At 50.5% G+C, this 23,514-nt stretch overlaps 1 protein-coding gene across 5 annotated transcripts; it reads left to right on the forward strand.

The window, feature by feature from the left end:
• Positions 1-598: 598 nt before the first annotated feature.
• On the forward strand, positions 599-22,094 carry RAD52 (RAD52 DNA repair protein). 5 transcript variants are annotated; one of them, XM_083180957.1, is made up of 12 exons: positions 599-727; positions 3,422-3,527; positions 3,757-3,858; positions 5,347-5,440; positions 5,516-5,583; positions 6,590-6,708; positions 7,637-7,712; positions 8,643-8,866; positions 11,490-11,635; positions 12,037-12,132; positions 15,909-16,139; positions 21,729-22,094. In XM_083180957.1, the coding sequence occupies exons 2-12, from the start codon at positions 3,438-3,440 to the stop codon at positions 21,791-21,793; spliced, it is 1,311 nt and encodes a 436-aa protein (XP_083037083.1). In that variant the 5' UTR covers positions 599-727; positions 3,422-3,437; the 3' UTR covers positions 21,794-22,094. The 5 variants fall into 5 exon arrangements, with proteins under 5 accessions (XP_083037083.1, XP_083037082.1, XP_083037081.1 ...); XM_083180956.1 differs by lacking the exon at positions 599-727 and adding an exon at positions 964-1,111; XM_083180955.1 differs by lacking the exon at positions 599-727 and adding an exon at positions 1,104-1,201.
• Positions 22,095-23,514: the final 1,420 nt, after the last annotated feature.

A 23,514-nucleotide genomic window follows, 5' to 3' on the forward strand; every position in this document is an offset into this window, starting at 1 on the left:
CCGTGTTGCACCTTGGGAGTTGTAGGCCCCCAGTTACCATTGATCGCATTTACAATACGATCTGGGCGGACTATTACCGCCCAGGATCGCATTGTAAAACGCGATCATTTCGCCCCAATGTATCACCTAATGTGAACAGGGACAGGGCTCCGAAAGGAGCCTGTCCCTGCAATGCCTGGTGCTGGAAGCCCTGCGCATGCGCTGTTACATGCTGCCCCCCCCGACCGCACTGCCGCTCGGGCAGTGCGATGTGTAGCCATAGGCTACAATGGGCTATCGCCATATCAGAATGGCGATAGCCCAGGGGTGCGATATCGGGCAGCTTCGCATCCCCCATAGAAACCTATGGGGGATGCGGCCGGTGGCGCTGCAGGGGGGGAATCGCAGCAGGGATCGGAGATTCCTGCTGCGGTCCCCTGTGATACATTAAGGGGATACTTAATATTTGCGGTTAACCCCCGAAAACGGGTGTTTTCGGTGATTTAGCTGCAAATATTAGTTGATAAATGGGCCCGTAGTCTTGTTTGGCAGCTCCCTCTCAAGCTTCCTGCGGAATAGCCGGTGGTCGGAAACTACAACTCCCAGAGTCCCCGCGGCCTCTGAGAAGTGAAGGAAGAACGTGCCTGTCAAGCGCTGGGGCTGAAGGCTAGAAAACCGGTACAATCAGTACAGGGGAATTTATCCGGTACAGGCCGTTAGAAAACGGGTAAATCGGTACAGTTGGAGGGTATGTGATAGGCTGGTGGTTTATCACTATTAGATAGTACATCTGGCCCTATAGCTATGTACTATGTGTAGCTGATGCTGCGTGTACCAAGATGGCGACCGGTGGATTCAGGCAGCTACTGCCCCCGCAGCTGGACTCAGCAGCCGCTCTTCTCCGCTCCCCCATCCCGCTCCGGGGCGGTCACACGGTCCTAGCCGTGTACAGCTGTGAGTTCCCGCTCTAGGCTGTGCTGACACCGAGCTCTCCCCCCCTGAGAGAGTCCGTGGGTAACAGCAGCACCACTGACTGAGGCTTCCGCTCTGGGTGTACCTCAGTACCTGCACTTCCTCCCGTCATGCTCCGCGCTCGCGCGTTCTGATTGGCTGCCGGCTGAAGGCGGGAAGGGTGAGTGAGCAGACTGAGGCCGGACCCGGAAGCGCTGCAGACTGACTGACAGTCACCGGGGAAACGGCGGCCGGGACCGGCCGGGAGAGGGTGGGGACACAAGTGCTATTCATGTCATTGACATTGTCTATGTATTATACACAGAGCTGCTGAGTGAGGGGGCACAGTGCTGTCAGTGTGCGTGGAGTGTGTGCTTATCATATCTGTATATTGCCACATCCTGTTCCCTATAGTGTATGCTGCTGCTAACCAATTTAGTTAGACGTGTATTGGGTCGACAGGTCTTACTTAGGTCGACAGGTCTTACTTAGGTCGACACAAGCATTAGTTTTACATGAGTTATTCACTTTTTTTTTTTTATTCTGAATGTCGACATGGACACTGAAAGTGTACTGCGTCCCCTCGTATGGCTCTCTGCTCTCGCCATGGTGCCTCAATACACTTTGCGCACTTTTATTCTCCCACCACACGGTAGGGGATGGTAGGGCATGAAATACCGCCTGTCTGCACATGTCAACTCAAACAAATTTGACTGTCGCCCTTGCAATTGTGGACCTAATGCATGGGTCGCCCTTCCACCCTTGTCGACCTTAGCCATGTTGAAATATTTTAGCTGTTGATGCAATGTGTCGACAATAATAGCATTGTCCCTGCTCTCTGCAGATCACACTCTTGCCCCCAATGTAAATGCATGTGGAAAAAATCATTTGATTCTATAACAGATGGTGACACGGTGCAGTGAGTGACTATCTGAGCAGCACACAGGTCTGATTATGCTGTTTCTTTAGGTCTAAATACTTTATGGATTTAATCTTTAGGTGACACAAATGGACACTAGACATATATATATATATATATATATATATATATATATATATATATATATATATATGCAACAGAATATGCTGTTCTTAATTAAAAAAAAGGGTACTTATGTAATATCTGGGCTCCCATTTTTCTTATGAGACCGCGTCCCCTCACAGGGCTCGCTGCGCTCGCCACGCTTCGGGCACGGTGGCTCGCTGCGCTCGCCACACTATATAAAATCATCTCCATGCGTAGTTGGATAGTAGGGGTATGTAAAAATGGGGTGCATTTAACATGGGAGCCCAGATAATACATAAGTACCAAAAAAAAGTGTTGCTATGTAATAAAATAAATGTGGATGTAAAGCCCCATACACACACGGGGGGGGGGGGGGGGGGGGATATATCGCCGAGCTATATATTGCTCAGTGTCCTGTTTGCATCATCATCCAGAGATGGTCGCTGATGAAAAAGAAACTCCCGGGAGTGGAAATCAGCTGGTCGCAGGAGCATGTTCCTGCGACAAGCAATCACTACGGGGGAGAAAAACTCCCATCGCGGGCAATATGGTCCTTCAGCGACCATATTGCCCGCGATATTAGACAAAATCGCCCCCGTGTGTACGCACCTTAAGAGGGGAGTAGTAGTTGGTTTAATGCCCAGCAAGTACAGTTCCCAAACTGCCATGCAGTCCAGGTTTAGAGGATATCCCCGCTTGAGCCCAGATGATTGAATTGAATGAGTTACTGCTTAAGTCATCTGAGTTTAAGCATTAGTGTATGGTTTCTGGAATTCTATACATAACATGACATATAGTTCCATATATCACAGGGCTGGGCAACACCGGCCCTCCAGATGTTGATGAACTACACATCCCAGCATGCCTTGCATCAGTTTCAGCATGGCCAGATAGAAAAAGTAATGCAAAGCATCCTGGGATATGTAGTTCATTAACATCTGGAGGGCCGGTGTTGCCCAGCCCTGATATCATATAAAGCACATGTCATTAACCTGTGGCCCTCCAGATGTTGTAGAACTACATGTCCCAGCATGCCCTGACAGTTTTGGCATGCTCTCATAGGAAAAAATGTGGCAATGCATGTTGGAACATGTAGTTTCACAACATCTGGAGGGCCACAGGTTGAAGACCCATGATATAAAGCAATGTCAGTTATGTGACTTATTATATGTCCCTGATAGTCCTGACCCTTAGCTTCCTTAATGCGTCAGTTTGTGTGCGACATATTGGGACATTAACCCTGCGATTGCTGTGCCGGTCATTCATGCACATAGGTGTGCAGGATGAGATCCTGCGCTGGAGAATATAACCAGTGCCGCTGTATGTACTAATAGATAATTATCATTGTGTGGTGTAAGAATGACAATGACATGGAAAATGTACAACATACACACACACACAGAACACGCGGTCAGGCTTTTAATCAGAAATTGATTTATACAATCTGTTCAGTGTCTCATTCTTCTGATTGGCTTGTGTGCATAGGTGGATACAGACGACCATGTACGTGGCCCAGACGGGTGGCGCAGAAAACAGACCCAAACCTGGGCAGGTGGGATCAAGCGGGAGCGAATCTGGATCCTTCGGACAGGTAAGTTGAGGTCACCAACTGGAAGCAGTCTGCCACTAAGCAGGTCACCTATATCTGTGCTGGCTTATAGGGAAGATCTGCTCCAGAGTTCTCTGCTGCAAATGAATAGAATTCCCCTTCAGCAAATGTAGCGGTTCTGTGTTTTCCTCTCGTGTCCCTGTTGCAGCGTATATATACTTATTCTCTGTATACGTTGCTGAATGACCGTCTGTGTTTTGTCTTATTGCAGCATAAGTACACAGCGGAGGAGTACCAGGCTGTACAGAATGCTCTGCGTCAGAAGCTGGGACCGGAATACATCAGCAGCCGGCAGGCAGGAGGAGGACAGAAGGTGGGTGACAGGCCTCCTCTGGTGTCTCTGATCCACCTTTCACACAGGTGTAGTAATCCTTCTTATCCCGGATCTTAGTGACGGTTCTGGGTTCAGAACATTACAGTGAGTCTAATCACATGGACGCAGCTAGAACTGTTTCCATGTCAGGCGGCATAATGGTCATTCTAGCACCCTGAGTCTAGTACAGTCTGGCTGGTCTCTGCAATGCAGAAGCAGCAAAGCAGACAGCGACACCCCAGGCACAAAAGAGGAACTGCACGGGATTTGAAATGAACACTACTGCATTCAGCATTCACCACCGTAACAGCATTTAGCAGTGAAAGCTGGACGTCACCCCTTTCAGACACACGACCTGGGAATTTCCCTGCTCACAACCAGGTTTTTCTCTTTTGCAAAATCCCAGGTTTTTGATCGAGACTCCCTTTCACGCTACCCCACAGACCCTGGAAATTCCTGTGTTGGCCCCTTTTAATATAAACAGGAAGAAAATAAAATTGCTTTGCACACCTAGAAATAATTTCCTTTATTCTTAAAACCTATTTTTTGAATGAATTTTAAAAATGGGGGAGGAATCCCTCCGACCTTTTGTTATATGGGGTGGTTAGGGAACACCTACTCGCTTGGGTGAAATATGAAGGGGTTAAAATTAAGACATATACAACAAATAGTTATTTAATATGGTGCTCCAAGAAATGAAAATAGTGTAAAGGGATTAAAATAATGACAAAATATCTGCGAGATGTCTCATTACAATATGATATAAGTTTCACTGCTAACTAAGTATTTCATTATGGGTCAGTTGCCAACAAAAATCTGTTCTATTGACCTTTTTCGGTTGGCCCCTTTCAGACAGAAGATGTTTTTTTTCCAGTTTTTAAGACAGTGTTATCATAAGGGGACGGATTGCAAGCACAGAATACATGCAAATTTGGGGCAGCCCTAAATGGACTGGGTGTGGTTTACAGTCGTAAATAATTTACATTCCATGTATCATATAACAATCCCATAACAATTTTCCTTTTCAAACACTTTTTAATCAAAGAATAAAAGTTTTTTTTTTTTTTTCAAGTAATAAAAACATTGTGAAAGATTTTAACATATATCTTGTAAACCAGGCTCCTCACTGGCACCATCTGGCACACTTCTCTGCACTGTGTTCCTCTCCAGCGATCACTGGTGATATCAGCAGGCATCACTTGGCCTTTCCTAGCCAATTAAAATGTTTCTTAAGCAGCAAGAGAGCAAATTCCCAAGTCGCATTATTCACACTTAGCCCGGGTCACCAACCCAGGTCAATTGCAGGGTCGGTGACCTAGAAACTCAGTCCCGGGTTGGTGCCTTTCAGCCATAACAAAATCTCGGGTTAATGCCCGTCTATGTGCAAACCCAGTGATTTTGGAGAATGTCTGAAGGGGGTATTATTGTACGGTTATGATAAATGGCTGCCAGCTCACACGTGCTCCGTCTGCTTATCTCCCCTGCCAGGTGTGTTACATTGAAGGGCATCGGGTAATCAGCTTGGCCAATGAGATGTTTGGTTACAATGGCTGGTCGCATTCCATCACTCAGCAGAATGTGGGTGAGTGTGTCTATACGAGGATGGGGTGAGAGGAGCCCACACACCCCGTGTACTCAATCATTTATCCTCCGGCAGATTTTGTGGATCTGAGCAACGGGAAATTCTACGTTGGGGTTTGTGCCTTCGTCAAGGTGCAGCTGAAGGTAGAGTCCCTCCTGTCCTGGTGCAGCATAGACCATTACGAGGCTGAGAGTGTATGCCAAGGTTATGCCTAATATGTGTAGATCTTATATACCAGACTGTTTCATACTCCCCGTATTAATCTCTGTTCTGTCCGTTGGGGTTTCATGATGGGCCTGGGGGGAAGGATAGAGGCGGGAATAGAGGCGGGTAGGAGCAGCGGTAAAGACTATCTGTAGAAAGTTTTGTGCCCTCAGTCCTTGCTATGCCGTACCCCAATTAGACTGGCCAATATCAGGATCGGCAGGATCCTGGGATTTGGCCCCCAAAACGCTGGGATTTCAATCGTGGGATTAGACTGCGCATCTAAGCACCCACTCAGATGCTGCCCGGCTGCTCCCGTACCCGGCAGTGCAGCTCTGCGCAGCCTGACGAGATCAGAGGTCACGCTGCAAGAGGCCGCACTGCCCTTCTGAACCGCCTTGATTCTGGGCGTGCTGGTTGCCCATCCGCACCGTTCTTTCGCATCAGCTCCTGGAGAAATCAGCCTGCCCAACCACAAACCCGGCTCCCGGCAGCATCAGCCCGCCCTCCAATCCGGCTCACGACCGCACCCGCACATGTAAGTAAATATGCGGGTTGGCCGGGTGTTTTTTTTTTTTTTTTATTAGTGAAGCCAATCCCAGGAATCCTGGGATTGACCATTTTTCAATTCCGGGATTGAAAAAATGCCCCGGGATTGGCTTCCCTAACCCCAATGGACCTAGATACATAACAGGAGTATACAATCCTGGCTTTATAACTGTTAATAGAAGGCTGCTCACCTCTGCCTGATCTGTTTGCTGTAAGAACCGTTGGTTACAGAGCTGCAGCCATGGTTACATATCCCGCTTCCTGCTACATCAGGGACTGGCGGATCACTGCCCACCTGTGCCGACTTCTCCATCATTTCTGCCTTCTCGGCACAGACCATATTGAGCGAGCCGCTGTCTGCTTTTCATTTTCTCCTGTTGTTTCACTCTTGGCTAGGACGGCTCTTACCACGAGGACGTCGGCTACGGTGTCAGCGAGGGGCTGAAATCTAAAGCTCTGTCCTTGGAGAAAGCTCGCAAAGAGGCAGTCACGGATGGTCTAAAGAGAGCGCTCAAGTAAGAGACATATCTGATGTACCCTGAGAAGACAAGAGGGAGGGTCCTGCCTGTCAGAGCATACATTGTATATATGGATCACAGGCTTGCGGCTGGGAGGCTTAATGACAATCTGAGTGAGAGAGGTCACCCAGGGCTTAGGAGCAGCACTAGAGAAGTCCTGTAGGCGGATATGGAAGGAGGATGCAGCCAATGGCAGGAGCTGGAGATGAGGGTGTGTCTTGTAGCTTTGTAGGTAAATGAGATGAGTTTGGTTACAGTACCGGGAGACAGCAGAGCAGAGGGGGCAGCGGAGGTGGAGCAGCGAGAGGGGGACATGGGGCAGATAGCTGGCACCTTCCAATAGAAGACCAGACAGTCCTGATTATAGATCACTTCTGCCTGTGGTGTTCCCAGTAACCAGCTAGCAATATGTGTCACAATGTCTCCAGGTCTTGATGGAGGCCATAGGAAGGGTTCTGACCATCCCCTCTATGATGAGGGCAGAGATTTTCTGGGTCTTTGTATGTCGGTGGTACCAGACCTCTCTATCAGTCCTTCTTTGCAGTGTGGTCACCTGGTTGCCATTGTGGATAGCTTTCCTCCCCCCAAAGTAGTGCATTGGTCATCCCACAATTGACCCCCCCCCCCTACTGCAGGAGAAACAAGTCCCTAATACTTACTGCCCAGTTCCTGTCTCCAAGGCAACAGGAGGACGCGGGATAACCCACCTGGAAGTGAGGGGTGTGCACTCTGTTCTACATTACTCTAGACCCTGGGCTGGGTGTAATCTGAGGGAGGGTCCCATGCCATGGGTACATATATCTAAACTATCTGCGTTCCCTTTTGGACTAGCAAAATAGGAATTTAGTGGTATATACAATAAGCCCCTTGTTACACGCGGTAGTGCACCCTGCAGCATGTAAGCATTTACTGCCCTCTCCTGCAGGTGTTTTGGGAATTCTCTTGGGAACTGCATAATGGACAAAGACTATCTCCGCGCGGTGAACAAGCTGCCGAAGCTGGTGAGTGACCATAAACCAGTGTACTAAATACGGGTGCACTATCAAAACTTTCCACCAGGTGTCAGTAGAGCAATTGTCCTGATGACTACTTACTGTCAATGTGACGGTGCCCACACACTACAGTGATTTTTTATTTATTTTTTGCCGGTTTTCAACCAGATCGCCCGATGCACAATCCCGCTGATTTTTAGCTGCATCTTCTAATCTTCCAGGCTGCAGGAAAGATCAGAAGACGAAGCTAAAGATCTGTGGGACTCGGGTGCTTGGGCGGTCAGACATTTGGGAGGAGGGGCAGTCGGTTGTTTGGACGCTTTGGTGTTTGGGAGCTCGTATGTTCGGGCTCCCAGGCAATCGGCGGGGGGAGCATCAGTGGGGATCACAGATCTTGTTAGTGTGTGGGCTCCTTCTGCTTATCCAAAGTCTCCTGGTTAAATTTGAGCCAGTAACTTCCACGACCTAATTATGGTGCAGGAGAAAGCCGAATTCTAGTGGCCTGTACAGAAAGGTAAGCGGAGAGCATTGGCAAGCCAATGGGCACAGTAACAGCAAAATTAATATAAATTCTCTCATTGCAGCCCTGTGCAGCGATCCCCAGTACAGAGCGCGATAACCCATTTACATGTACAATATTAGGCAGACAAGAGCACGGGTCTGTGCTGCTGCCCTGTCTGACGCAGCCTCACAGTGACGAGACCCTCGCTGCCGTCTGTAGTCACCTTTTTATATGGTACAGAAGGATCCTGACCGCTAAAGCTCCACCCAACACTTACTGGGCATTTTATTATTAATGACCCGATAAAGGGGATGCTATTACCCCCAGCGTCTCCTGCCCAACCGTAATTCGGATTCCCCCCAGAACCATAATGTTTAGTTACATCCGGTTATACTTTCTCCCGCTGTCTCCTCACAGAACTCTCTCTTCCCATCCAGCCTCCGGGGGATTTGGACGCGGCGCATACTAAGCGCCAGGATTATGACGCTGCACTGGAGAAGGCGCGGTATAATAGCATTCTGCAGGCACAGAAGCCTGTGGATAACTCGCATCTAGAGTCAGCCGAACAGCTGCAGCTGGGGTACAGCGACCAGTCGCCTCCCAAACATCAGCACGGGGACAGTACAAAGCATAACCCAGAATCCAACCAGGGCTGTGTCAGGTATGAAAGCATATACTCCCTGTGGTGACAGTGCCCTCTGTAACCTACAGTAAGTCTGATATATAGCTTATGTAGGAATCTTACTAGGTGGGGAGCATGCAGCAAGAGACGCTGCACAACGCTGAATAACCTTTCCCCAGCACACTGAGAAATATCAGCGCTGAGATCTGGATACTACATCTCTTATATATTTGGCTACATCTGTCAATCATCTGCGGCTGTAACGCTGGGCGGGGTCACACACCACCCAGCCTGCAAGATCGTAGCCAAATATATAACAGAAAGAAGAGAACCAGGGGTTAAAGTGGGCCGGAACGGGGTGGGAGTTCTTATTGAAGCTGGAACTCAGTTCCGCCTCCTTCCACCCATCATGTCTGGCCACAATTGCAGTTCCCCAAAAGCAGGCAGGCTGGCTTAGGCTGCATTAAGCACTGCAGCCAGCTTTTACGTCTTGCGCACGGGCACCTTAATGTCTGGCCTGCGCAGCCTCAGGAGTCAGGACACTCAGCTCAGCCTAACAAGCGTCCTGCCGCCGCCAAAGCCACCTGCCCCGATAACAACAACACCCCCCCCCCCCCACACACCACCGCAGTGTAGTGGTAAATGCGTTAATTACCTCCAGGCTCCGGCTGTCAGCAAGGGGGTTTCAAGCAGCAGTGGACCGGAGCTTTGCGCTATGCCATCCCCCTGCCGAGTGAGACAACCCCGAGGGTGTGACTCCTCTCGCCCTCAGGATTGTCTCACTCGGCAGGGGGATGGAATAGCGTGGAGCTGCTTGAATCCCCCTTGCTGACAGCCGGAGCCTGAAGGCATTTAAAGCATTTGATGCAGGGTGCACTAGATCTTAAGAATACAACTTAACACAGGCAGCGTGCGCCGGCGCCTGCCCTGCCCGCCTCTTGCCCTGCTCACCCGGTCCAAACGTCACGGACCGGACGGTGAGACCGGGAGGGCTAATTCACTGCTCTCTGTTGCTGCTGCTCGGGCCGGCTTCTGGGCAGCGCAGCATAACTCCTCTTACAGTCACCCACCTGCCCATGCTACCCTCCTCCCTGGCTACAACAGCGTTATCAGCCATCCCAAGCGCTGGCTGTAGCCTGGAGGAGAAGGTGTTCTGCTGCTGCCCGTGCTGCCCTGGACCTGCTGCAATCATTGATCCTTATCTACAAGGTGAAGGTGGATTTTTTTATATATATAGCTAATTAATGATGTTATAAACTTGGGGTTTGGGGGATTGGTGGGGCCGGGGGAGGGGCGGGGATGCTGTATTTATTTACAGCATCTTATATAGCGCAGCAGATTCTGTTACAGAGTCTTATATAGCGCAGCAGATTCCGTTACAGCGTCTTATATAGCGCAGCAGATCCTGTTACAGTGTCTTATATAGCGCAGCAGATTCCGTTACAGTGTCTTATATAGCGCAGCAGATTCCGCTACAGTGTCTTATATAGCGTAGCAGATTCCGTTACAGCGTCTTATATAGCGCAGCAGATTCCGTTACAGTGTATAATATAGTGCAGCAGATTCCGGTAGTGTCTTATATAGCGCAGCAGATTCCGTTACAGCATCTTATATAGCGCAGCAGATTCCGTTACAGCGTCTTATATAGCGCAGCAGATTCCGTTACAGTGTCTTATATAGCGCAGCAGATTCCGTTACAGTGTCTTATATAGCGCAGCAGATTCCGTTACAGTGTCTTATATAGCGCAGCAGATTCCGTTACAGCATCTTATATAGCGCAGCAGATTCTGTTACAGCGTCTTATATAGCGCAGCAGATTCCGTTACAATGTCTTATATAGCGCAGCAGATTCCGTTACAGTGTCTTATATAGCGCAGCAGATTCCGTTACAGTGTCTTCTATAGTGCACCAGATTCCGTCAGTGTCTTATATAGCGCAGCAGATTCCGTTACAGTGTCTTATATAGCGCAGCAGATTCCGTTAGTGTCTTATATAGCACAGCAGATTCCGTTACAGTGTCTTATATAGCGCAGCAGATTCCATTACAGAGTCTTATATAGCGCAGCAGATTCCGTTACAGTGTCTTATATAGCGCAGCAGATCCTGTTACAGTGTCTTATATAGCGCAGCAGATTCCGTTACAGTGTCTTATATAGCGCAGCAGATTCCGTTACAGTGTCTTATATAGCGCAGCAGATTCCGTTACAGTGTCTTATATAGCGCAGCAGATTCCGTTACAGTGTCTTATATAGCGCAGCAGATTACGTTACAGTGTCTTATATAGCGCAGCACATTACGTTACAGTGTCTTATATAGCGCAGCAGATTCCGTGACAGTGTCTTATATAGCGCAGCAGATTCCGTCAGTGTCATTTTAATGGGGCGCAGCCCCCTACGACGGTGTGAAGAGCGCCCGTAGGGCGCGATGAATCACCTAGTGATAATAGAAATACTGAGATCTTGGTGTGCAAATATTTGATGATTAAGCCCCCTGGTGGCGTCAAGGCGTCAATGTTTCTGGTGCTTCCCACACTACCACCAGCCAATATCCTAAATATGTTTACACTCCCGTGATCCCACTGTCATCCAGTGGACACAGAATAAATTATTATTTTTATACATTTTTTATTTGATCTACACTGAGCTGTTTGTGTGTCCTACAGCTCTGAGTTCGAGTCGGGAGGGTCAGAGGTCGATGCCACTTATCAGCGCAAACTGCGGCAAAAGCTAATGCAGCAGCGGTTCCGCGAGGAGATGGAGAAAAAACAGCCACGGGAGTCAGGACGGTCCCTAAACCCAGGACTAGGTGGTAAGTAACGCTGGCTACACGTAGTCCAGGATCATGTCCCACACACAGCCACGGTTAGAACACACCTCACGGTGGGGCACATGTATTAAGCCTTAACAAGATATAAATGCAAGGGTGATAAGGAGAGATAAACGTCCAGCCAATCACCTGCTAACTGCCATGTTACAGGCTGTGTTTGAAAAAAGTCAGTAAGAAGCTGATTGGCTGGACGTTTATCTCTCTTTATCACCCTTGCATTTATCTCTTGTTAAGGCTTAATACACCTGCCCCAGTGATACATGTAAAGTCTCTATAATTAATGGCCCAGAGGTAGCTTGAGAACAAATGACAAAAGTAAACGTTTTATAGCATTTAGCGGGGCCGACAAGCTTCCTGCATTGTCCTGTGATTTGTAATTCCAGCTCAGGCGTCCTGTTTTCTCCTTCCAGGAAGATCTAACGCTCACAGCACCCCTGCAGCGCAGGCCTTGTCTGTCCCAGAGGACGAGTACCTGGCAGGTGAGACCAGCGGCTCCTGGAACACCGACATCCATTAAGTTTGCTCTTAGATGTGAGGCCGCGTCCACTTTATAGTCACTGAAATAAATAGTTATCTTGTGGTCTAGTGTAGTCACTGTGCCTTCGGGTAACCTTTACTTACAGTTCTGAGGGGAAGAAAAACACTGGATACCATTGATCTGTAACACGTCTGTATACATGTCCTATAATCATGTCCTAGAACATGCATGTATACATGTCCTAGAACACGTCTGTATACATGTTCTATAACCGTGTCCTATAACATGTACAGCAGAAACTGGGAACATGTAGAGGCCCGCTTTGTGACCGATATCACCCTGTGCGCAGCATGTAGACCAGCCAACATTGATTTCTTTTTAATAACTGACAGGCGCTGTTTGGTTGCTACGGGCAACTTTCCCACATGAAACAGGTGTTGCGTTCGCATTTGTCATAGATCAGTTGCTGCAGCTGTCAGCATCTGTGATGGGCGAAGTTCCACCTCTGCATTCTGGGATTACATGCACGGGCGCAGAAGTATCCAGCTTCTATCCAGGTGTCTCTCTGCGCTCGCCATGCTTCTATCCAGGTGTCTCTCTGCGCTCGCCATGCTTCTAACCAGGTGTCTCTCTGCGCTCGCCATGCTTCTATCCAGGTGTGTCTCTGCGCTCGCCATGCTTCTATCCAGGTGTCTCTCTGCGCTTGCCATGCTTCTATCCAGGTGTCTCTCTGCGCTCGCCATGCTTCTATCCAGGTGTCTCTCTGCGCTCGCCATGCTTCTAATCAGGTGTCTCTCTGCGCTCGCCATGCTTCTATCCAGGTGTCTCTCTGTGCTCGCCATGCTTCTATCCAGGCGTCTCTCTGCGCTCGCCATGCTTCTATCCAGGCGTCTCTCTGCGCTCGCCATGCTTCTATCCAGGTGTCTCTCTGTGCTCGCCATACATCAGGCTGGGCATCTCTCTGCGCTCGCCATGCTTCTATCCAGGTGTCTCTCTGCGCTCTCCATGCTTCTATCCAGGTGTCTCTCTGCGCTCGCCATGCTTCTATCCAGGTGTCTCTCTGCGCTTGCCATGCTTCTATCCAGGTGTCTCTCTGCGCTCTCCATGCTTCTATCCAGGTGTCTCTGCGCTCGCCATGCTTCTATCCAGGTGTCTCTGCGCTCGCCATGCTTCTATCCAGGTGTCTCTCTGCGCTCGCCATGCTTCTATCCAGGTGTCTCTCTGCGCTCACCATGCTTCTATCCAGGTGTCTCTCTTATCTTGCCATGCTTCTATCCAGGTGTCTCTCTGCGCTTGCCATGCTTCTATCCAGGTGTCTCTCTGCGCTCGCCATGCTTCTATCCAGGTGTCTCTCTGCGCTCGCCATGCTTCTATTCAGGTGTCTCTCTGCGCTCGCCAAGCTTCTATCCAGGTGTCTCTCTTATCTCGCCATGCTTCTATCCAGGTGTCTCTCTGCGCTCACCATGCTTCAGGCCAGGTGTCTCTCTGCGCTCGCCATGCTTCTATCCAGGTGTCTCTCTGTGCTCGCCATGCTTCTATCCTGGTGTCTCTCTGTGCTCCCATGCTTCTATCCAGGTGTCTCTCTGTGCTTGCCATGCTTCTATCCTGGTGTCTCTCTGCGCTCGCCATGCTTCTATCCAGGTGTCTCTCTGTGCTCGCCATGCTTCTATCCAGGTGTCTCTCTGCGCTCGCCATGCTTCTCTCCTGGTGTCTCTCTGTGCTCGCCATGCTTCTATCCTGGTGTCTCTCTGTGCTCGCCATTCATCAGGCCGGGCGTCTCTCTGCGCTCGCCATGCTTCTATCCAGGTGTCTCTCTGCGCTCGCCATGCTTCTCTCCTGGTGTCTCTCTGCGCTCGCCATGCTTCTATCCAGGTGTCTCTCTGCGCTCGCCATGCTTCTATCCAGGTGTCTCTCTGCACTCGCCATGCTTCTATCCAGGTGTCTCTCTGCGCTCGCCATGCTTCTATCCAGGTGTCTCTCTGCGCTTGCCATGCTTCTATCCGGGTGTCTCTCTGCACTCACCATGCTTCTATCCAGGTGTCTCTCTGCACTCGCCATGCTTCTATCCAGGTGTCTCTCTGCACTCGCCATGCTTCTATCCAGGTGTCTCTCTGCGCTCGCCATGTTTCACACCAGGTGTCTCTCTCAGCCTATTGCAGTCGCCCTGGAGATGGTCATCCCGCCTTCCGGATAGCCATAACATTTCTGTAACTGCAATCTACTCTCGGCCTGTCCAATGGGGAACACGGGATCCATCACTAAATTAAATGGCTGGTAATCCTGTCCTGTGTTTGGGTACAGGGGCATCTGGTAATCCCGTCCTGTGTTTGGGTACAGGGGTATCTGGTAATCCTGTCCTGTGTATGGGTACAGGGGCATCTGGTAATCCTGTCCTGTGTTTGAGTACAGGGGCATCAAGTAATCCTGTCCTGTGTTTGGGTACAGGGGCATCTGGTAATCCCGCCCTGTGTTTGGGTAAAGGGGCATCCGGTAATCCCGCCCTGTGTTTGGGTACAGGGGCATCTGGTAATCCTGTCCTGTGTTTGGGTATAGGGGCATCTGGTAATCCCGCCCTGTGTTTGGGTACAGGGGCATCTGGTAATCCTGTCCTGTGTTTGGGTATAGGGGCATCTGGTAATCCCGTCCTGTGTTTGGGTACAGGGGCATCTGGTAATCCCGTCCTGTGTTTGGGTACAGGGGCATCCGGTAATCCCACTCTGGGTTTGGGTATAGGGGCATCTGGTAATCCCGCCCTGTGTTTGGGTACAGGGGCATCCGGTAATCCCACTCTGTGTTTGGGTACAGGGGCATCAGGTAATCCTGTCCTGTGTTTGGGTACAGGGGCATCTGGTAATCCTGTCCTGTGTTTGGGTACAGGGGCATCAGGTAATCCAGTCCTGTGTTTGGGTACAGGGGCATCTGGTAATCCTGTCCTGTGTTTGGGTACAGGGGCATCAAGTAATCCTGTCCTGTGTTTGGGTACAGGGGCATCTGGTAATCCCGGCCTGTGTTTGGGTACAGGGGCATCCGGTAATCCCGCCCTGTGTTTGGGTACGGGGGCATCAGGTAATCCTGTCCTTTGTTTGGGTACGGGGGCATCTGGTAATCCTGTCCTGTGTTTGGGTACAGGGGCATCTGGTAATCCTGTCCTGTGTTTGGGTACAGGGGCATCAGGTAATCCTGTCCTGTGTTTGGGTACAGGGGCATCAAGTAATCCTGTCCTGTGTTTGGGTACAGGGGCATCTGGTAATCCCGGCCTGTGTTTGGGTACAGGGGCATCTGGTAATCCTGTCCTGTGTTTGGGTACAGGGGCATCCGGTAATCCCGCCCTGTGTTTGGGTACAGGGGCATCTGGTAATCCTGTCCTGTGTTTGGGTACAGGGGCATCCGGTAATCCCGCCCTGTGTTTGGGTACAGGGGCATCAGGTAATCCCGCCCTGTGTTTGGGTACAGGTGCATCTGGTAATCCTGCCCTGTGTTTGGGTACAGGGGCATCTGGTAATCCTGTCCTGTGTTTGGGTACAGGGGCATCAGGTAATCATGTCCTGTGTTTGGGTACAGGGGCATCAGGTAATCCTGTCCTGTGTTTGGGTACAGGGGCATCAGGTAATCCTGTCCTGTGTTTGGGTACAGGGGCATCAGGTAATCCTGTCCTGTGTTTGGGTACAGGGGCATCAGGTAATCCTGTCCTGTGTTTGGGTACAGGGGCATCAGGTAATCCTGTCCTGTGTTTGGGTACAGGGGCATCTGGTAATCCTGTCCTGTGTTTGGGTACAGATGATCCAGAGCTTTGGGACTTCCCACTAGACCCCCTAGTGGTGGATAATTCCTCCAATGGCGGCCTCCAGCACTCTACAACCTCCCTGCCCGCTCCCGTAACCCCCCTTGGACAGCATCAGATGATGACGCGGAGTAAGACCCCTCAGCGCCCAAACAGTACACGCCAGGGAGTGCGACCCATCTCATGGAGCCACGTGCAGGGGAACCCAGCAGGACAGCAGAGAACAGGTGTAGTATGACCATAATCCTCTGTCAGCACATGAGGAATTATATTCCTATTGCCCCAGCAGATGTCGCTATTCAATTGTTGCTTTATTCAGGCGGGGATCAGCTGCTGGCACCAGCATTTCAGATTGCGCTCCTCGGGAGAAGAGATGCCCAACCCCGGATTTTAATCCTGATATTGGAGCCTTTAATCAGGATCAAAACACATTTTCTGATGGCTCAATCGCTGCCCAGCAAACAGGTTGTTTGGCTGCCCAGCCACGCACCTGCCCGCAGACCCACTTAAGGATGCTTTACAGCTGTTCCCAGCGCTGTGTTTTGGCCAGATTGGCCTCTAGTGAGGTGAAATGTGAGAAGTTTGTGAGTTGTCATTTGTGAGCGCTCAATTAGTTTGTGTTTAGCTGCTGCGGCAGCTCATCCCCCACCTCACTGGCGGCAGCTCATCCCCGCCCTCACTGGCGGCAGCGCATCCCCGCCTCACTGATGGCAGCACAAATTAGTCAGCTGTAGCGATTACCGTGCAATTAGACACTTGGGGAAAGTAGATGCTTCAGTAGAATGTATTCTTCAGGACACGTCAGAGGCCACATGGCTAACGCTGGGTAGTGGAGTGGTGAGAGAGCATTCCAGCACCAGAAAGGTTAAACTTCTTACTGCCTCCCATGCAGTCAGGCTCCTCCCCTCCTCTACCCCGCCTCCAGGCCAGAAAACCTCAGTTTTTTCAGTGCTGGCAGGAGCCAACATGCACCTTAGAGAGGGGCTGCTATATGCAGATTTACTTCTTAAATCTTTATTTTTTAATTCTTTATTTTTTTTTTACACTGTGTGTCAGTGATAGGGCAGCAGCACTGGGAGTCTGTCAGACACCCGCGCTGCTACTCCATCACCCGGGCCCAGCAGCCACATGGCCACGCATCGGTGAGTGACTGCATCTGGCCCCGGGCACTCGGGAGACCACAGCCGCGACCGGACAGCTGGTATGCCACCCGCTCCTACTGGACCCCCAGGGATAAAGTGTAAGGGCAGCAGCGTGGTGGGGCTTGAGGTTATCTGGCGGCCGTTTGTTAGCAGGGGGAGTGGGCTCAACTCATACAGCCCCTTCCCCGGTGACAATAGGAAGGAATGCCACTGATCTCTTCCTGCCTGCCTGCACGTGTGGAGGGACACGGAGAGCTCACAGCCACCCAGGGTTCCACTCCTTCACTGTCAGGACGTCTAGGCCAGTCCCCCCTGTACCTCTCCTCCAAGGACACAGGTTACAGAGTTTTGTGATCTGTCAGCCATAGCTGCTTAAGGGAGCGCAGTGCCATTTATTCTTTGCATTGTATGCCTTGTAAGCTTGCTGTATATTGTGTACTGTTTTCACGCTATCACTGCCTGTCAGTAATATATTGTGTTAATTGTGCCCCTTTTAAGCTGCCTGTTCAGCAATAGGACTACAAATCTCTTCCAGGGATAGCAGTCCTAGTGACTCTGGGGCTCCAGCATTGATGTCTTGTACATCCTGCTCCCTGTGGTGGAGCCCCCTTAGGTGCGTGCTTTAACTGCCTCCGTACAGGGTATCCAGAAAACCTTACAGGGTACAACTGATAGCCGCAATGCTCCATTCAAGGCGGCCCCTTCCTTCCTGCCCCTCCTTCATCAGGATATTGATTCGGAGGATGTGGACGACCCCTCCAGGGATAAAGCCTCATCACGCATTGATGTGGCGGCCTTGGTTACGGAGGTTAAAGAGGTCCTGAATTTACAGGACCCTGCTGAGCCACCCAGGTCCTTTGGCCTTACTTTTAAATGTCCTAAGCGGACCCTGGCAGTATATCCCAAGTCTAAGGACTTAGAAGATACCTTCTCAGGGGCCTGGGAGATACCCAATAGTAAGTTTACAGTTCCTAGACGGTTCGCCTCCCTTTACCCCCTCCCTCAGGAGGATAGGGTCTGCTGGGAAACAGCCCCCAGGGTGGACGCACATGTCACTAAGCTTGTGTAATCCTCTACTCTCCCCATCCCAACCGCCTCCCTCAAGGACTCAGAGGATCGTAAGTTAGAGAACTTCCTAAAGCTCATTTACACCACTTCCGGTATGGTGACTAGGCCTGTCCTGGCATCTGCTTGGTAGCTAAGGCCATGGTGGAATGGACTACCGCCCTCGCGGCTACAAAGGAGGGTAGTGCAGATGACCTGTTGCCTACTATTGACATCATGCATCAGGCCACACTCTATATCAGAGAGGCTGCACTTGATGCAGCTACTCTAACCTCCCGCGTGTCTGCTTCGGCAGTGGCAGCATTCCTGTCCCTGTTGTTACGCTCCTGGAAGGTGGACCCTGACTCTAAGAAAACCCTAGAAGCACTGCCTTTTAAGGGTTCCATATTATTTGGGTCTGAACTAGACAAACTTGTGGCTACAGTAGCAGCTTCCAAGGCAGCTTTTCTACGGGCCACCCCTACTACATTTCCCAGTGCTGCCTTCCAGTCCTTTCGTTTCCAGGGCAGGGGACATTCTTTTGCAATAACCCAGCACACCAAGTCCGCCAAGGGCAAGCATCCCTGGGACTGTAAACCAGAGGACAAACCCTCAGCATGACGGGGCGCGCTCCACCTGGGGGATCCCAGGTTGGGGGGGGGGGGGGTCGCCTGCTGTGGTTCTAAGACGTCTAGCTGGAATCCACAACAGACGCATTTGTTCTGTACATGGTCTCTAGGGGCTACTCCCTAACCTTTTGGTGTCGTCCACCAAACTCGTTATTTTCCACAAGTTCTCCAAGGGACTTGGAAAGATGCAGAGCTCTGGAGCAGGCCATCCGGAAGCTCCTGTGTCATAGCTCCATGCCCTGCGACTCAGCGAGACACAGTTTTCTACGCCAGCCTCTTCCTAGTCAGGAAACCCAACAGATCATTCTGTCCCATTCTCAATTTGAAATGGCTCAACAGATTCGTCCGAGTCCCAAAGTTCATGATGGAGACCTTGCGATCCATAGTTCTGGCCTTACAACCAGGAGACTACATGGCATCCCTGGACATCCAGGACTCGTACCTGCATATTCCCATCAGACCAGAACATTGAAGGTTTCTGTGGTTTGCACTGCAGTGGACCGCCATTTCGAGTTTCAGGCTCTGCCCTCCGGCCTGTCCACAGCACCTTGGGTGTTTACGAAGGTCATTACAGTGATGGGCAACAGACTTTGTAATCAGGTTATCCAGACACTGCCGTATATGGACGACCTGTTGATCCTGGCACAGTTGCCGGAGGTTCACCAGGCCCATTTGGCCGCGGTGATGACAGTCTTGGAACCTCATGGCTGGATGATAAATTGGCCCAAGTCCCCCATTCTTCCAGCACAGTCCATGAACCATCTGGGGGCCCAGTTAGATACTGTTCATCAACGGATCTATCTTCCAGAGGAACGTTGCACAACTCTTCAGTACTGTGTCCGGTGCTTCCGCACCCTCAGGCGGGTGTCCATTCATGCCTGTATGAGAGTCTTGGGCTCGATGGTATCGGCCTTCAACATGGCATGTACAGTCCCACTCACATCCTCTACAACAACAGATCCTCACCAAGTGGTCAGGATCCTACTCCAATATTTGGTCCCACCTGTTTGCTTTGTCACTGGCCGCACGGATCTCCCTGTCCTGGTGGCTTCTAGGCCAGAATCTCACTGCGAGGAGACCATTTGGGTTCACCTGTGGACTCTTCTCACCACAGATGCAAACCTCTGCGATTGGGGAGCGGTGACTTGCCAACTATCTTTCCAGGGATTATGGAATGCACAAGAATCCTAGCTATCGAGGAAACTTTGGCTCCGAGGTCACCGTGTGCAGGTCTGGTTGGACAATGCAACGACGGTGGCTTATATCAACTACCAGGGGGGCACTCGGAGTCGGGCGGCCATGGCAAAGACCTCCCACATCTTTAATGGGCAGAGAGGAAGATCCCTGCTTTCTCAGCGATCTTTATCCCGGGGGTCCTCAATTGGAAAGCGGACTTTCTGAGAAGTCGAATGGGGCCTTCATCTGGAGGTGTTCCAGATGTTGGTACAACGTTGGGGCAGACCCCATGTCTCACGACCCAGGGGCGTGCATGGTAGACGCCCTGTCAGCCCCGTGGCTGTTTTCACTAAAGTACGCCTTTTCCCCGATCTCTCTTCAGAAAGGGGCACATTGATACTAGTGGCTCCACATTGGGCCAGGCGGGTCTGGTTCTCAGATCTGCAGGCCCTGTTTGTGGATCCTCCGATCCGTCTACCTCTTCGGCCAAACCTGCTCACTCAGGGACCGTGTCTACATCCGAACTCGCAGCATCTGGCTTTGACGGGGTGGCTGTTGAGACCTCCCTGTTGAGAGCCAAGGGCTTTAACTCTAGAGTTATCTCAACTATGCTCAAGGCCCTCAAACCTTCGGCTGGTGCTTACCATTGAATATGGCGGGCTTACTTTTCCTGGAGTCGCACTCGCCGTTTCAATCCCAGGAGTTACCGTTTGTCCAGGATTCTGTCATTCCTGCAGAAGGGTTTAGAGGCTGGATTGCGCTTATCTTCCTTGAAAGTACAGGTTTCGGCTCTGTCCATCCTGTTCCGCAGGAAGTTGGCGTTATTGCAGAATGTCCGCACTTTCTTACAGGGTGTCCTCCGCATCCAGCCCCCCTTTGTTCCCCCCAGTTGCTCCATGGGATCTTTCCCTGGTACTCGCGGCTCTTCAGGCCCCGCCGTTTGAGCCACTGAGGTTGGTGGACCTTTGTTGGCTCATCTCGAAAACAGTTTTCCTGGTGGCGATTGGCCCGGTCCTGTCAGTCTCCTTTCCTGGTATTCCATCCTGATAGGAGGGTTCTTCAAACCGTTCCTGCTCACCTCCCCAAGGTGGTGTCTAAATTTCATGTCAACCAGGAGATTGTGGTCAAGGGCCAGATGCCTCTCCTGAATGGTCTTCTCTGGATGTGGTTTGTGCTTTACGCATCTATCTGCTAAGGCTCTTCAGAAAACTAACTCTCTCTTTGTACTATATGGGTTTCAAAAGAGAGGTTGGCCTGCTACTAAGCAAACAATTGCCCACTGGCGTAGATCTGTCATCAAGCAGGCATACTTGGACGCCTCCCTCCCAGTTCCTGCGGGGGTCCGGGCTCATTCCACAAGGTCTGTGGGTGTGTCTTGGGCTGTTAGGGGCGGTGCAACAGCAGAGCAACTTTGCAAGGAGGGGACTTGGTCGCCCGCCAACACTTTCTTGCACTTTTATGCATTTGATACATTTGCCTCCCAGGACTCGGCTTTTGGCCAGAGTGTACTTGCTGCGGCACAGGCGCATCCCATCCTTAGGTGGCTGCTTTAGGACGTCCCAGCATTATCCCTGTGGCCCCTGACATGTCCCGAAGAATAAAACCAGATCAGGGTCCAGGGGTAGAGGAGGGGAGGAGCCTGGCCTGGAGGCGGGGTAGAGGAGGGGAGTAAGAAGTTTAACCTTTCAGGTGCAGGAATGCTCCCACTCCACTACCCAGCGGTATCCCTGTGGCCCCTGACATCCTCAAAAAAGGGATTTAACGGGTAAGATATAAATCTCATTTTCCAGTGTGTCAGTAACATTATTTGTGTTTTTTCCCCTAGACAAGAGTCCTTATCGGCAGAACCAGGGTCTTGTCATGAAGAAGAGGCGTCTGGATCCTTCATAACCTGTGCGCACCCCTGTAACTCAGAACCGCAGACTCTCCTGTGGAGCGTTGATGGATCCCCGCAGTATGACTTTGTGTAGCGTGTTGTCTCCTTAATAGATGATGGATTATTGGGTATTACAGCGACGGGCGCTTGAGAAGTAGCATCCACTGACAAAAATCCACTTATCTAACTTGCCAAGGAATGCGTTATTGGGTCAATCACAGTTTTTCTATTTGTACAGATTTTTTGTTTTACTTGTGTTTTACAATATTGGATGTTTTTATAATTTTCAATAAATGGTATTAATGTTATACCTGGGCCAGTTTGCAGTGGTTACTGCGTATTCCAGTATGTGTGCTCAGAGACACAGCGTCATCTCTTCCCGACTTCCTGGGACACGAGATGGCTTATTACCCCCCCCCCCCCCCCCCCCCATTTCTTCCACAGCAATCAGATGTGATATAAGTTTCTATGATGCGGCACCTATCTTATGTTGGTATAATGCTGCTATCACAATGCTTGTTTGCTACGGAGTATAATATACATTACTAGTATGTCCATCGTGCCCGTGTCATTCTGCATCAGCTGCCAGATTAATAGTACGAGGAGCCGCGGTAGTGACGGGACCCACCCACCTGCTGCATTAGCATCAGCTGCTATTGTGAGCACTGTGCGTCAGGGGCCCGTTGTATCAAAAAGTGATAATATAGTGTGTGGTGATAAACAGCTCCTAACTGGCATTTTTTAAACCCAGGCTGTATCGTGGCAAAGTGAGGTTTGATCCGATATGTCAGGAGGTTTGGAGCACTATACATTATAGGTGTGTACACAAACCAGAGATAAGCAGCAGCCAGAATGTGATCATTAAGGATTCCCTTTTAGATGGAGCACAGGCACAGAAATATGGAGACAGTGTCTGTGCCAATACACCAGAGGGAGAATATAACCCCATATACTGTGGCACTGTTATTGAGAGTTGAAAGCCTGGAGAGACTAAGCAAAGCCCCAAATCCAATCCTCTTTGCAGAAAGGCTAATACTCTTGTAGTTCTGAAAACTTTCGTATTGTATTTGCGAGTTGCACACCAAGAAAAATAGGTGTGCCATATCCGGTAGTAACATATAGGGGGCTACTTAACCTGTGCTCAGCCAACAAGATGCATTAAGAAAAATAGATGTGCCATATCCGGTAGTAAATCCGTGCAGATGTCGGTTTACAGGCCTTGAGCATGGTTTGAATTACTTTTGTAGAGAACCCATTGTCTCTTAATATGGCAGTTTCAAGCGCCACGCCGTCAAAGACCGGCGCTGAAGGTCAGGGTGTAGACCAGGAACCTGGCTGAGGAGGTCTGGTCGTAGAGGAAGTTGGAATGGGGACTGGATCGACAGCTGTTGTAGATCCATATACCAGTTGTGTCTTGGCCAATCTGGAGCTATCAGAATAAGATTCCGCCTTCTTGTTTGAATTTTCTGATTACCCTGGGTATCATGGATCCTGGGGGAAACACATATGGCAGATGAAAAGTCCATTGAACTGACAGCGCGTCCGTGAAGCTGGCCTGAGGATCCCTGGCCCGCGACCCGTACAATGGAGTTTTGTAGTTGTGACAGGGTGCCATGAGATCCACATCTGGCATGCCCCAGTGGTTCACCAGGAGAGAGAAGACGGATGAAGCGACCACTCTCCCGGGTGAACGTCTTGGCGACTTAAGAAGTCCGACTCCCAGTCCAAGATTCCC

The sequence above is a fragment of the Crinia signifera genome, chromosome 4 (assembly GCF_055691185.1).
Source record: "Crinia signifera chromosome 4, ASM5569118v1, whole genome shotgun sequence".
Lineage (NCBI taxonomy): Eukaryota > Metazoa > Chordata > Amphibia > Anura > Myobatrachidae > Crinia > Crinia signifera.

Excerpts from the sequence above, each read along its gene's own strand:
- RAD52 (XM_083180957.1), top strand. The coding sequence starts at position 3,438 with ATGTACGTGGCCCAGACGGGTGGCGCAGAAAACAGACCCAAACCTGGG. Across the intron at positions 11,636-12,036 it reads CCTAAACCCAGGACTAGGTG|CTCAGGCGTCCTGTTTTCTC; the intron begins GTAAGTAACGCT and ends TTGTAATTCCAG. Across the intron at positions 16,140-21,728 it reads AGCAGGACAGCAGAGAACAG|ACAAGAGTCCTTATCGGCAG; the intron begins GTGTAGTATGAC and ends TTTTTCCCCTAG.